At 36.3% G+C, this 16,029-nt stretch overlaps 1 protein-coding gene and 1 non-coding gene across 7 annotated transcripts in view; one reads left to right on the top strand and one right to left on the bottom strand.

The window, feature by feature from the left end:
- TSGA10 (testis specific 10) overlaps window positions 1-16,029 on the bottom strand; it is a 154,123-nt gene that overhangs the window by 55,412 nt on the left and 82,682 nt on the right. For all 6 annotated transcript variants that reach the window (XM_045826963.1, XM_045826966.1, XM_045826961.1 and 3 more), the window contains one exon: window positions 11,273-11,458. In XM_045826963.1, coding sequence (XP_045682919.1) covers window positions 11,273-11,458 — 186 coding nt within the window. The remainder of the gene's footprint in view (window positions 1-11,272; window positions 11,459-16,029) is intronic.
- On the top strand, window positions 8,346-8,452 carry LOC123812234. Its single transcript, XR_006784522.1, has one exon. It is a non-coding gene; the product is annotated as a U6 spliceosomal RNA (small nuclear RNA).

Here is a 16,029-nt window from a genome sequence, read left to right on the forward strand (position 1 = left end):
GAAGTTGGACCCAAGGAGGAACACACCAAGGCACATCATAATTACATGAGCCAAGATAAAAGGCAAGGAGAGAATTCTAAAAACAGCAAGAGAAAAGGAGACAGTTACCTACAAAGGAGTTCCCATCAGACTGTCAGCTGATTTCTCAAAACAAACTTTACAGGCAAGGAGGAGCTGGAAAGAAGTATTCAAAGTCATGAAAAACAAGGACCTACATCCCAGATTACTCTATCCAGCAAAGCTATCATTTAGAATGGAAGGGCTGGTAAAGTGCTTGCCAGATAAGGTCAAGTTAAAGGAGTTCATCATCACCAAGCCCTTATCATATCAAATGTTAAAGAAACTTATCTAAGAAAAACAAGATGATCAAAAATATGAACAATAAAATGATAACAAAGTCACAACTACCAACAACCAAACCTAAATAAATAAACCAAAACAAACTAAGCAAATAACTACAACAAGAGCAGAATCACAGAAATGGAGATGACATGAAGGGTTATTGGCAGGGAGGTAGAGAGGGGAGAATGGGAGAAAAGGTACAGGAAATAAGAAGCATAAATGGTAGGTAGAAAATAGACAGGGGGAGGTTAAGAATAGTACAGGAAATCTTATACTATTTCAGAAGCCAAAGAACTTATATATACAACCCATGGACATGAACCAAGCAAGGCATGGGGGAATGGTGGTGAAAGTGGGGGGTGCAGGGTGGAGGGCAATAAGGGGGGTAATGGAACAACTGTAATTTCATAATCAATAAAATCTATTTAAAAAAAGAAAAAGAGAAAGAAAAACTAGGTATGTAATGTACAACATGATGACTATAACTAACGCTCCTGTATGATATATAGGAAAGTTAAAAGAGTAAACCTGAAGAGCTCTCATCTCAGAATAAAATTTTTCCTTCTTCCTTTCTTTTGTTTTGATTGTGTGTGGGGTTTGTGTGTGTGAAGACAGGTGTTAGTTGAATGTATTTGGTAATTATTTCACAGTATATCTGAATCAAACTATCAAGCTGTACACCTTAAACTTATACTGTGATGCATGTCAATTATTTGTCAATAAAACTGAAAAAAAGTAAAAGAGTAAAAAATGATATAAATAATAAATAAGACAAATATAAAACAAATAACATGATAGATTTATACATACTGTATTAATAATACACTAAATGTAAATGACCTTAGACTACAATTCAATGACAGATGTTGTAAGATTGGGTTTTTTGAAAAGCAAGATCTGCAAGATCTGCCTGGTTGGTGTAGCTAGGTGGACTGAGTGCCAGCCTGAAAACCAAAGGGTCACCAATTCAATTACCAGTCAGGGCACATGCTTGGGTTGCGGGCCAGGTCCCCCATTTGGGGGCATGTGAGAGGCAACCACACATTGATGTTTCCCTCTCTTTCTCTCTACCTTCTTCTCTCTTTAAAAAAGAAATAAAATTGTTTAAAAGAAACAGAAATCTAATCAAAATAAAATTGTATGAGTTTTTTAAAAAGCAAGATCCAACCATATGCTATCTAAAGGAATATAATTTTAAACTAAAGATACAGAGATAAAATAAAAGCCTGTGGAAAGATATGCCATACAAATAATCATAAGAAGGCTGAAATGATTATATTAATATCTCACAAAGTATGCTACAGGATAAAAAACATAATGGATGGAGATAAATGCATTAAAAATGGAAAACCTAAATCTATATATATCTAAAATACAGCTTCAAATATATAAAAGAACATGACAGAAATAAAAGAAAAAATACACAAATGCACAGATATAGTTGGAGATATCATCAATTTTCTCTCAGTAACTGATAGAACAATGAAACAGAAACTCAGTAGATAGAGGCACTGAAAAACTGGACCCAAATGACATTTATAGAACATTTCATCCAACATCAAAAAATCCACATTCTTTTGAAGTATATATGAAATACCCAGCAAGATGAGCACATGGGTCCATAACAGAGTCTCAATAAATGTAAAAGACTAAAAACTCGAAAACTAGAGAGATATTTTAATCTCCAAATACTGAAAATTAAATCATACTACAAAATAATATAAGATAAGGGTAACTTGAAAATTATTTTGACATAGATGAAAATATAACATAACTGTGTAGGATAAAGGCTCCACTTCTTGTATGGCAATGTGAGGAGCTCCACACCACCACTCCCTTATGAAGCAGATGAAAGTTATAATAAAGCAACCTTAAATGGTCTTTAAATAGTCTCTTGAAATGGTCCTAAGGACATAGTTAATGAAAAAACATTTCAATAAAACCAACTAAAACTGGGTAAGAAGAGTGAAAGTCTGTGGCTGGTGAAAGTCTGAAGGATGACCTGTTCCCTCTCCCCCGACTCCCAGCTCACCATGATGAAAACTCCACTCACCCCAAAAACAGTGCTCTCTCTTCCCTGAGTACCTAGTCAAAAACTATAGCATCGTCACACGAGAAATAGAATATTAGCATTTTTCATCCCATCCCAGGCTAAGTTCCTGGCAAGTACAGCTGGAAGATAGGGACTTCTTTCTTCAGCACAAGCTCTACACATGGGATAGAGGTTATGTCTTATTTGTGGTTCACTGAGAACATAGTGGCCCTGATTCTCCTTAACACAGGTTTTTCACAAAAAAGACATTCCACACTAGCAGAGGCATTCAGAGAAACAGAGGTTACAACCATACTCCCACCACCCCTACCAGATGTGTAGATCCTAAAATAGACATGCCACTCAAAGACAAATGCACCACTGTCACCACACAAGCTTGAGAGGCCTGGCTGATTTTGCCTAGAGGGAGAGGGAAGCCATAAGGCAGGAAGTTTCTAAGCTCTTACAGAGAAACTTAGTTCATTTCCAACAGACTCTGGGGAAGTCCAAGACTAAAGTATTCTCAAGAACAATGAAGGGTATGGTGAAAAGACTTGGAGGGTATGGTAAAAAAAAAAATTAAAAAGAGACTGGTAAACTCTTTAGAGATATAAGCTAAACCATAGGTCAGCTAGTTTACTAAGGAATACCAAAGAGACTGCTAAGAACATTCTCACCTTAAAGAATACTCAAATACTGACCTCTAAAACTATCCTTATGCAGCAGCGTCCAATCTGTGGCCCATGGATCACAGTGTCAGGATGGCTATGAATATGGCCCAAAACAAAATCATACTTACTTAAAACATTCTGAGATTTTTTTGTGATTATGTGACTCAATGTATTTAATGTGTAGCCCAAGACACCTCTTTTTCTTCCAGTGTGGCCCAGGGATACCAAAAGGTTGGGCACTGCTGCTTGAAAGGAACTCAAATTTAATTGAATCAGTTGGTGAAACAATTTTAGCTGGAGGCATTGTTGAAAACAATAAAACAAACAGCCAGACATTAGTGGAGCTTAACAGTGGAGTAAGGTCAGGAAGAAAGTCATAAAGGCCCTGTCATTCCAGGGTAACTGTAAACATATGTAAGGAAATCAACAAATGAAAACTAATTCCCAGTCATTAGGTTGTATATAAAAGTAATTCATACAATTTAACATAAAAAAAATCCAATTTAAAAAAAGGACAAAGGGCTTGAATAGGCATTTTTCTGAAGAGGACACACAGATGACCAATAGACATATGAATAGATGTTCAATATCATTAATAATCAGAGAAATACAAATTAAAACCACAATAAGCTATTATTTCCCACCTGTCAGACTGGCTATTATCAATAAATCAACAAACAATAAGTGGTGGCAAGGATGTGGAGAAAGGGAACCCTTGTAAACTATTGGTAGAATTGCAAATTGGTTCAGCCACTATAAAAAGGAGTGCAGATGTTCCTCAAAAAATTAAAAATATAACTACCATATGACCCAGCAAACCCACTTCTGGCTATTTATCTGAAGAAATCCAAAACATTAATTTGAAAAGATATGTGCACCCCTCTGTTTATTGCAGCATTATTTACAATAGCCAAGTTATGGAAGTGGCCTGAGTGTCCATCAATAGGTGACTAGATAAAGAGAATGCCATGCATATATATAATGGAATATTAGTCAGTCATAAAAAAGGATGAAATTGTACAATTTGCAAAAACATGGATGGATCTAGTGGGTATTATGCTAAATGAAATAAATCAGAGAGAAAGACAAATATCATATGATTTCACTTACATGTGACATCTAAAAATAAATGAACAAAGCAGAAACAAACTCATAGATAAACAGAAAAAACTGATGGTTGCCAGACGAGGAGGGTGTTAGGGGGATGGGTGAAAAAGGTGAAGGGATTAAGAAGTACAAGGAGTACAAATTGCCAGTTATAAAAATAGTTCAGGGATGTAAAGTTCAGCATAAGAAATATAGTCAATAATATTGTTGTCAGTATGTGCATTGTCAGATGGGTACTAAACTTGTGGTGATCACTTTGCAAGGTATATAAATGTCTAATAACTGTGTTGTATATCTGAAACTAATATAATATTGTATGTCAAGTGTAATAAAAAAATAAATTTAAAAAATGAACCTTGACCATCTTATATCATTCACAAATATTAATTCAAAATGTATCATAAATATAAATGAGAAGTACAATATTTCTAGGAGAGACAGAAGAAAGTCTGTGCACCTTGGTGTATGCAAAGATTTATTAGATGGGACAAAGGAGTACAAAGTATAAAAGAAAACTGATACAATGAACTTTATCAAAAATTTCAAATTTCTACTCTTAAAAAGACTTTATTAAGAAAATAAAAAGGCCATGAAGAGGCTTTTCATTTTGATGAAGTCCTGTTTGTTTATTCTTTCCTTTATGTCCCTTACTCTAGGGAACATATTGGTGAAAACATTGCTGTGTGGAATATCTGAAATTTTCCTGCCTATGTTCTCCTCTAGGACTTTGATGATATTAAGATATATATATATATATATATATGTGTGTGTGTGTGTGTGTGTGTGTGTGTGTGTGTGTGTATATATATATATATTTTATTCAGCTTGAGTTTATTTTTGTGTATGGTGTGAGTTGGTCATTGAGTTTCATTTTTTTTGCATGTAGCTGTCCAGTTCTCCCAACACTATTTGTTGAAGAGGCTATTTTTACTCCATTTCATGCTTCTTCCCCCTTTGTCAATTATTAATTGATCATAGAGACTTGGCTTTATTTCCAGGCTCTCCATTCTGTTCCATTGGTCTATGTGTCTGTTCTTATGCCAGTACCAGGCTGTTTTGATTACCATGGCCTTGTAATATAGTTTCATGTCAGGTATTGTGATCTCTCCTACTTTGTTCTTTCTCAAAATTGCTGCAGCTCTTGGGGCTGTTTATAGTTCTACATAAATTTTTGAAATGTTTGTTCTATATCTGTGAAATATGTCATTGATATGTTAATAGGGATTGCATTGAATCTATAAATTGCTTCAGGTAGTATGGACATTTTGATGATGTTAATTCTTCCAATCCATGAACACAGTATATATTTCCATTTTTTTGTGTCTTCCTTGACTTCTTTCTTCATTGTTGTGTAGTTTTCTGAGTATAGGTCTTTTACGTCCTTGGTTAGGTTTATTCCTAGGTACTTCATTTTTCTTGTTGCTATAGCAAATGGGATTTTTTTCCTGACTTCTGTTTCTGATATTTCATTGTTGGTATACACAAATGCCTTTGACTTCTGAGTATTGACTTTGTATCCCACTGCTTTACCAGATTCACTTATTAGATTGAGTAGTTTTTTGGTAGAGTCTATAGGGTTTTCAATGTACACTTTATCATCTGCAAACAGCAACAATTTTACTTCCTCCTTTCCAATTTGGATGCCTTTTGTTTCTTTTTCTTGTCTGATTGCTGTGGTTAGGACTTCCAACTATGTTGAATAAAAGTGGTAAAAGTGGACATCCTTGCCTTGTTCCTGATTTTAGTGTGAAAGCTTTTAGTTTGAACAACAATAAAAAATTATAAAAAAGAAATCATTTATTAAAAACTCAGAGGAGAACAATAAAAAGGAAAGAAAAAGGCAAGTCAATAACTAGAAGAAAATATTTAAAAATACATGTATCTGACAAAGGAACATCTAGAGTAATCAAAAACAATTTTCACAACTTAATAAAAAGAACCCTAATAAAAATATAGGCCACAGATGTGGATATTTCACAAAAGAAGATATGTTAGTGATCATACATGTGATCACAGAATGTTGAAAGCTGCATGACATCATTAGTCATTAGGGCTATAGCATTAGAAATACACAGGTTGTTTTAGCCACTTAGGGACCAGACCCTTCTTATACCTGGGCCCTTCCACAAGACTCTGAGACTTGTAGGCATGTCCTTCCCTAAGTAGCCCAGTCTTCATGGGCACCTTGTGTTTCTATTAACCTGTGAGAAATAACTGGGTTTTTAATTGATTTGAATATGAAATATGAGGTCTGTCCAAAGGTATCCAACCATGTAATATTAAAAACAGACACACTTATTTAAAAATATACAAGATACAAGAAACATTACACACTGGACAATGATGCCTCAGTCCCCTTTAAAGCAGGTACCTTGGGTCCTCCTACAGTTCTCCCAATTGCTATCTATCAGCTACTGTGTCATGTTTTTCTGAATCTTATTGACAGTCTGAAATTTTTTCCCTTTCAAAGGTGATTTTAGTTTTGGGAAAAGAAAGAAGTCTCAGTGAACCAAGTCTGGGCTGTAGGGGAGCTGAGTCACCTGGGTGATTTGATATTTCACCAAAAAACTGCACAAGATGTGATGCATGAGCCAGTGTGTTGTTGTGATGAGGCTGTCAATCACCAGTTGCCCATAGCTATAGTCTTCTGAATCATCTGAATAGTTTCCATAGAGGAATGTTCAAACTTAACACAAAATTTGATGCGGATTTGTTGCTCTAATCACTCAGTCATTTTGCATGTGACAACAACAAACTATATGTGCTCACTCAACAGCATCTACTGCTCCTACTGACTAGTACAGTGAAGTTGCCATTGTTCATGCATGCACATTCCAGTCCACTCTCCTTGGCTGCCCTGTTACATTGATGTTGCTCAAACCACTCTTCTTATATTAACAATGGCTGGTCTTTTTCCAGGCAGACTAATATGTACACACACACACACACACACACACACACCCAGCAACAAGTGAATACATATGCTTTTCAAGCTCGTTTGGACTATTGTCAAATATTGTGTATGCTTCTACCAACCAAGTCTTTATACATACCAAAGAATTACTGTTATCTTATTTGATCATAATATACAACAAAATTAAAATTAAAAAAAAAGAATAATAAGCTCAAGTCTCTTGTACATGAAAAAATTTTAAAATAACTTTAGAGATCAAAAGTAAATCATAATTGAATTAGGTGATGTATAAAACTGAATGGCAATAACAGCATTACCTCAGAACTTTGTAGGATATAGCCAAAGAAATATTTAGAGAAAAATTTCCAGTCTTAAATGTATATAAAAGAAAAAATATGTTAAATCATGAAATGCACTCAATTTATTCTAATATCCATTTGAGAGTTTAATAAGGGCAAAGTATACTCAAAATAATTTGGGAGGAACATGAATCCTACTAGATATCAAAACTTAATAAAACTGTAGAAGCTCCAAGAGTATATTGCTGGCAAGGAGAAAGATAAATTGACCAACAGAGTAGAATGTATGGAAACTTATTTTTATGACAAAATAGACTTATAATTCAGTGAAGAAAGGATGATATCCATCCACAGATATATAAAATTGTATCTCTATTTTAAACTATATACAAAATCAATCTTAAGTAAATTAAAGATCTAAATGTGAAGGTGAAAATATCACATACTTTTAAAGAAAATATAAGAAATTATCTTTCTGGTCTTAGAATAGTAAAAAATTTCATAAATAAAACAAAAAGCATAAACCATATGATAAAAGATGGACTAATTCCAACAGCACAAGAATTTAAAACTTCTGTTATATTAAGCAAGCACAGTGAAAAGACAAGTGACATAAGAATATAACTGTTAATGTCATTAAAGGACTATTATCAAGAATACATAGATAGTCCCTTTAAACCAATATGAAAAATATAAACAAAAAGAAAAATAGGAGAGTTTAAGAAAATTCATTCCAGAGAAGTTCCAACCAAGACAGAGGTGTAGGTAGATATGCTTCAACTCCTCACACAACCAAAAGAAGGAAACAACCAATTTAAAAACAAAAACCAACCAGAACTGCCAGAAAATCAAACTGTATGGAAGCCTAACAACCAAGGAGTTAAAGAAGAAACATTCATCCAGACTGGTATGCTGAGACAAAGGAATATGGCCCAAATGAAAGAACAGATCAAAACTACAGAAAAATAACTAAATGACAAGTGCTCACTTTGGCAACACATATACTAAATTTGGAATGATACCAGGCAGATTAGCATAGCCTCTGCACAAGGATAACATGCAAACTCGTGAAGCATTCCTTATTTTTATGGAACAGAATAGAGCCCAGAAATAAACCCATGTCTCTATGGTCAATTAATATTCAACAAATGGGGCAGAAACATAAAATGGAGTAAAAAGAGTCTCTTCAACAAATGATGTTGGGAGATTTGGACAGCTACATGCAAAAAAATGAAACTCGAGCACCAACTTACACCATACACAAAAGTAAATTCAAGATGGATAAAAGACTTAAATACAATCACAACACCACAAAAGTCCTACTGGAGAACATAGGCAGGAAAATCTCAGATATTCCACGCAGAATATTTTCACTGGTCTGTCCCCTAGAGCAAGGGTCATAAAGGAAAGAATAAACAAGTGGGACTTTATCAAATTAAAAAGCTTCTGCAGAGCTAAAGAAAACATCAGCAAAATGAAAAAGGAACTAACTATATGGGAAAATATATTTACCAATGATATCTCAGACAAGGGTTTGATCTCCAAAATAGATAAAGAACTAACACATCTCCACACCAGAAATGTAAACAATCCAATTAAAATATGGGCAAAGGACCTAAACAGACACTTCTCCAAGGAGGACATACAGAGGACCCAGAGACATATGAAAAGATGCTCAGTATCACTAGCCATCAGAGAGATGCAAATTAAAACCACAATGGGATATTGCTTCATACCAGTCAGAATGGCCATCATAAACAAATCAACAAACAATAAGTGCTGGAGAAGTTCTGGAGAAAAGGAAACCCTAGTACATTGTTGGTGGGAATGCAGACTGGTGCAGCCACTGTGAATAACAGTATGCAATTTCCTCAAAAAACTAAAAATGGAACTGCTGTGGGGCAGGGATGTGTGATGGGGAAAAATGGAGGCAACTCTACTTGAACAATAATAAATATAAAAGTAAACAAAAAATAAAAATAAAAATGGAACTGCCTTTTGATTTAGTGATTCCAACACTTGGATTATATCTTAACAATCCTGAATCATCAAATCAAAAGAACCTATGCACCCCAATGTTCATAGCAGTGCAATTTACAATAGCCACATACTGGAAGCAGCCTAAGTGCCCATCAGTAAAAAGTAGACCAAAAGACTGTGGTGCATTTACAAAATGTAATACTGTGCAGCAGATAGAAAGGAGTTGGTCTCCTTCGCGACAGCATGGATGGAACTGGAGAGCATCATGCTAACTGAAATAAGCCGAGTGGTGAAAGACAAATAGTATATGATCACACCTATAAGTGGAACCTAATCAACAAAACAAACAAGCAAGCAAAATATGACCAGAGACACTGAGATTAAGAACAAACTGACAGTAACCAGAGGGAGGAGGAAGGGGAGAGGAAGAGGATAATAGGGGAAAGACGGGAATGTGTCATCAAGGAACATATAAAAAGGACCCATGGACAAAGACAATAGGGGACAAAGTAGAATTGAGTGTGGGAGGTGGGGGTGTGTAGGGCAGGGAGAGTAATGCGGGGAAATGGGGACAAGCTTAATTGAACAACAGTTAAAAAGGAAAAGAACTAAGCAACGAGGAGATAGCCAACCTATCAGATGCAGAGTTTTAAACACTGGTAATCAGGATGCTCACAGAAATGACTGAGTACAGTAGCAAAGTAAAGGAAGAAGTGAAGGCTATACAAAGTGAAATAAAGCAAAATACACAGGGAACCAATAGTGAAGGGAAGGAAACTGGGATCAAGTCAATGATTTGGAACAAAGGAAAGAAATAAACATTCAACCAGAACAGAATGAAGAAACAAAAATTCAAAAAAATGAGGGAAGGCTTAGGAACGTCTGGGACAATTTAAATATCCCAACATCTGAATCATACAGGTGTCAGAATGACAAGAGAAAGAGAAAGACATTGTACACTTATTTTAAAAAATAATGAAAGAAAACTTCTCCAATCTGGTGAAGAAAATGGACATACATGTCCAGCAACCCCCAAAAAGTTGGACTGAAAGAGGAACATGCCAAGACAGATCATAATTACATTACCCAAGATTAAAGACAAGGAGAGAATCTTAAAAGCAGCAAGAGAAAAGGAGACAGTTGCCTACAATGGAGTTCCCATAAGACCATCAACTGATTTCTCAAAAGAAATCTTGCAGGCAAGAAGGGGCTGGAAGAAGTACTCAAACGTCATGAAAAATAAGAGACCTATATACAAGATAACTCTATCTAGCAAAGCTATCATTTAGAATGGAATATCAGTTAAATTGCTCCTCAGATAAGGTCAAGTTAAAGGCATTCATCATCACTAGACCCTTATTATATGAAATGTTAAAAGGACTTATCTAAGAAAAAGATCAGAACTATGAAGAGTAAAATGACAACAAACAACTATCAACAACTGAACCTAACAAAACAAAAACAAACTAAGCAAACAAGTAAAACAGGAACACAATCACAGAAATGGAGATCATGTGGAGGGTTATCAATGGGGAGAGGGAGGGGAGAAAATGGGGGAAAAGGTACAAGGAATAAGAAACATAATTTGTAGGTACAAAATATACAGGGGGAGGTTAAGAATAGTACGGGAAATGGAGAAGCCAAAAAACTTGTATGTATGACCCATGGACATGAACTAAGTGTGGGCGGGGGGCGGGGGGGAATGCTGGATGGAAGCGGTGTACTGGGCAGAGGGGGAGAAAGGGAGAAAAAAGAATGGGACAATGGTAATATCATAATCAATAAAATATATTAAAATTTAAAAGAAAACAAAATTATTCACATATAAATAAATTCATTGTGTGTTTGTGCATTTAATTTATGGAAAGCCAAACAAAACTCCTGAATATGATGCAGATGCACTACAGGCACGTTTTCCCAAACTTACCTGCTCCACCTCTCTATTGAGAGCGTCTACCTTTTCTTTTAATCTGTTACCCTCTGCCTCAGCAGTGATAAGTTCTAATTTAAGGGTATTGTTATCTGTTTCTGCTTGCCGGGCCTTATTTTCCCAGTTTTCAGCATCTTCATTAGCTTTTCGGAGTTGGTCCATCATTTGCCGGTTCTCAGATTCCTGAAAAGCAAACCTTAGGTATTACTTTAAAAGATGTAAAGTGTTCAACGTATAATTAAACATTATTTGCCAGGTCATTGGGAATTTGTTTGCCAGGAGGATCATCTGTAACATAGGCTTGAGGAATCCTACCTACACTCTCAGTTTAGAAAAGTGGTAGTCCCATAATTAACAAGAGGGAGTGGGACCATGATTTTCCCTGATTCCTGAGTCACACTCACCCATATAGTAAAGTGAATTAGCTTAGTCTTATCTTCAGGACAAGAATGAATATGCTCTTATAATTGCTTTTGTTCAAACAAAATCCTTCAGTCTTTCTTTCTGTATACATCTGCTTACTGACAAGTTCTCACCTGGTTTCCAGGCTTCTGTTTTGGCCTATTCCTCACCACTTTTCTGAGTTGTACTTGCTATAGAGCTTTGGCTGCTTGCATCTTAAGCATCAACTTTTGATAATTATCTCGACTTGACGCACTTCCTGTCTGATTCCTGCTTTTCATTTTTTTAGAAATTTTATTTATTTATTTTTAGAGGCGGGAAGGGAGGGAGAAAGAAAAGGAGAGAAACATCAATGTGTGGTTGCCTCTCATGCACCCCCTACTGGGGACCTGGCTTGCAACCCAGGTATGTGCCCTAGACTGGGAATCAAACCAGAGACCCTTTGATTTGCAGGCCAGCACTCAATCCACTGAGCCACACCAACTAGGACTGATTCCTGCTTTTCATGTAGAACCCAAGCCTTAATTTTCTCCATCACCATGGACTATTTTTTGATCCATTTTTGCTCACTATTCTAATAACTTGACTGAAATGGCTCAGAAGTAAAATATCAGGCCTATGCCTATAAATACTATTCATAAATATACACCTATTTATATACTGGGCATATAATGTAGAACCACCTTTTTAAAACCTCGAAAGTTCTATCATGCAGAGTGACTAAAGTAGGATCTTATTTCTAGAGGAAAACAATCAGCTCCACAAGTAATATACTATATTGAGTAATCATTTTGAGGCTATATTTAAAAACATATCTTAGTAGTGTGGTTTGGCTAAGTAATTCTAAAAATAATTCATTATTTTGTAATTAATTAAAAGGCACTAGATTTCTTTCTCTCCTCCCTGTTAATAAGCAGTGCACTTCCCTATCAGAAACACTGGGCTAGATAAAGGAAGACGGTGGAGGAGTGAATGAAAAACACATTGACCTCTTCCCAGAACCATCCTGAGATTACAACTAAATTGTGGAGAAATCACCTGGAACAACCAACTGGACAATAGTGGGAGAGAAGCCTTATAACCTTGGGTAGACAGAAGAATCATCATCAACACTAACTGGTATGAATTACAGTGGAGATTCAAGAAGGCTGGCTGGGCACCCACAGGCTGAAGGGCCAGAGGGATAATTAAGCAACCAGTTGGATTTCCATGAGAAGTGTGGGATCTAAACTCTAAGATGAGATCCCCAACCCAGAGCACCAGAGCCCAAAAAATACACAGATAATAAGCAGTGGCGAAAAGCGGCAGGGTTGCTCTCTGCCAGAGACAGATGGCTGGGGACACAAAGAGCTGTTTAAAGAGCCAACACACAAATTTTCATTTGTAGCCACTTATTCTGGGCTCCAGCAAAGGTGGGGGCAGAGGGGACTGGAGACACCTGAGGAGTGACTGGGGATAGAAGCTTTGGGGACAGAACTGAGAAAGTGGATGCTGGGATCCTGGTGCTGAGCCATCCCTCATACAGCAGCAGCCATCAGTGCTCAGGGAGACCACTCCTCTGAGCAGCAGCAGCCTGAGGGAGAACAACAGCCTCAACCCCAGGAGGGGCACTGTGCTGGCTCTGTGATGCTTAAGGCTGAATGCTGAGTGCAGATTGATTAGATTAACAATTGAAGGAGACACTAGCTCCCTTGATGTCTCCAACTGGCTGCCTAAGATCAGACAGGGTCAGCATCTGACATAACCAGAGGTGGATCCAGAAAGAAAGAAACAGTGGTAAATACTAGAGGCTACCAAGAGAAATCCACTGGGGTCTTCTCCATGATGTGCAATATTTTCTTTCCTGAATAGCTTTTTAACATTCAACTGTTCTCCAGCAAGTTTGTGCACATTAAGTCACCAAATTATAATTTATACTATAGTTTATTTCAATTAACATATTTTACCCATCCCTTCTCTTCCCCCATTTTTACCTTCCTCTTTCCTGTCATTATTCTCATTTTAAATTTTGATTTCTCTCTTGATACAACTTGTTTCCATTCTGCACTCTTACTATTTCTCCCCCATCCAGACACACAAAACCAATGTTCTTGTCAATGGTCTTCTCACATGCTTTTTTTCACTCTTAAAATACCCACATTCTCTCTCCACTTTTAGCTTTCAATTTCTCTCAGTCTTTGCTAGTTGGTTGTGGGTAGGGTAGATGTTGCATTTTTTCAATTTTATCTATAGATCTTCACTAATTTTGTATTTCAAATATCAAATTTTACTGGTCCTCTCTCCTACTCTTTTTTTCATCTCAAATTTCTAAGTTTTCCCTCCAAGCCTATTTTTCTTTCTTTTTTTTTATTTTTCTTTACTCTCCTTTTTTTACCTCTTCTCTCTCAAATTTTAATTTTTCCCTTTTTAGCCTGGCTTTTGTTCCTCACTCTTAATATTTCCTCTTCATCATCTCAAAATTACTTTCCATTCCTTTAGATATCTCTTAAGCTTTTCTTTGTTTCTTTTTTCTCTTATACCCATACCACCTATATTAATTTTAGTTCATTTGTTGTTCATAGTGCTGTTGAGGATCTTTCTCTCCAATTTGGCTCCTCTATTTTTACTGTTTATTTACTTTTTTCCTTCCTTTTTTCTCTCTCTCATTTTATTTTATTTTAATTTCTGTTTAAACCTAATACTATATGCTTCCCTTCTCATATTCCATTCCACACTCTTCATTCCCCTTTTTTATTCATGATGTAAATTTTATTTTCTTTCTTTGCATTGCTAGGATTCCCAACTCTTATTAGTGCTCCTCCCTCTACCATCTCAAAATCATTTTTCTTTCAGTAGGTCATCTCATATCCATGCTCCTTTTTTTATGATAGTCTTAATCTCTTTACACCCTATTAATACTGGTTCATTTGCTGTTGATGGGATTACAGGGTAGATGGGGAGTTATTTTTCTGGGTGTGGGTTTGTTGCCTGGGTTTTCTGAGTTTGTTCTGGCATTACCTACACAACATCATACAATATGTGGTCGGCAGAGTGACCCTTAGTCAACAAGCTGCATGGAAGGACCCACCAAAGAAAGACCCAACAACAATCAAAACCAAATTATATCCAGAGAGCCAACAGAAATGGCATAAATAGCATCCCAAGATAATCAAGTTAAGGAGATAAAGGAGACTGCACCACTGAATCTCACAGGTCTCCTACCATAGAGGTCACACCACAAAGTGAGGAAGTCAAAACAGATCAATTTAAGAACCAGAAGCAAACAAGAAGAACCTCACAAATAATTGGAAGACAAAGAAACAACCCCCAATAAAAAAGAAAGGAGGAATCCTCAGAAATAGTGCTAAATGAAATACAGGCAAGTCAACTATCAGATACTGAGTTCAGAACAATGGTAATAAGGAAGCTCAATGAGCTCACTGCAATTACCAAAAACTACAGGGAAACTATGAGGCACTGACTGCAAACTATATTGGCATGAAAAAGGACATAGAAAAAATCAACAAGGGCCAAGAGGAAATGAAGAATACAATTTCTGAATTGAAGAACACAGCAGAAGGAATCAAAAGCAGGCTAGATGAAGCAGAGGATTGAATCAGTGAGCTGGAGAACATGGTAGAAAAAAACTCCCAAAAAGAGTGAGAAAAGGAAAAAAGACTCAAAGAACAAAGAGGGGTTAAGGGAACTGCAGACAACATGAAATGTAATAATATCCATATAATAGGGATACCAGAAGTAGAAGAGGAACAAGGAATAGAAAACCTGTAAGTAATGATGGAAAACTTCCCTAATTTGATGGGAGAAAAAAATCACATAACTCCAGGAGGCATAAAGTATCCCAAAGAAGAGTTACCCAAACAGGCCCACTCTAAGACACATCATAATTAAAATGGCAAATTTCAAAGATGAAGAGAGAACCATAAAGGCAGCAAGGGAGAAACAGGAAGTAACATAAAGGGAGCCCCGATAAGGCTAGCAGCTGACTTCTCAATGGAAACACAACAAACCAGAAGGGAATGGCAAGAAATATTCCAAGTAATGAAGAGCAAAGACCTACAACCAAGACTACTCTACCCAGCAAGGCTCTGAATTAAAATGGAAGGTGAAATAAGGGGCTTCCCAGACAAAAGAAGGCTAAAAGAATACACCTCCACCAAACCAGCATTGCAATATATGCTAAAAGGACTGCTTTAAGAAAAGGAAGAAAAAGAGTGGGAGAGAGAAGAACACAGGTACAAAGGGGGTAAAATGACAATGAATAAGTACCTATCAATAATAACATCAAGTGTAAATGGTTTAAATGTTCCAATCAAAATACATAGGGTAGCTGAATGGATAAGGAAACATGACCT

Source organism: Phyllostomus hastatus, unplaced genomic scaffold, assembly GCF_019186645.2.
Source record: "Phyllostomus hastatus isolate PE091 unplaced genomic scaffold, TTU_PhHast_1.1 phas_scaffold_78, whole genome shotgun sequence".
NCBI classification, from domain to species: Eukaryota; Metazoa; Chordata; class Mammalia; order Chiroptera; family Phyllostomidae; genus Phyllostomus; species Phyllostomus hastatus.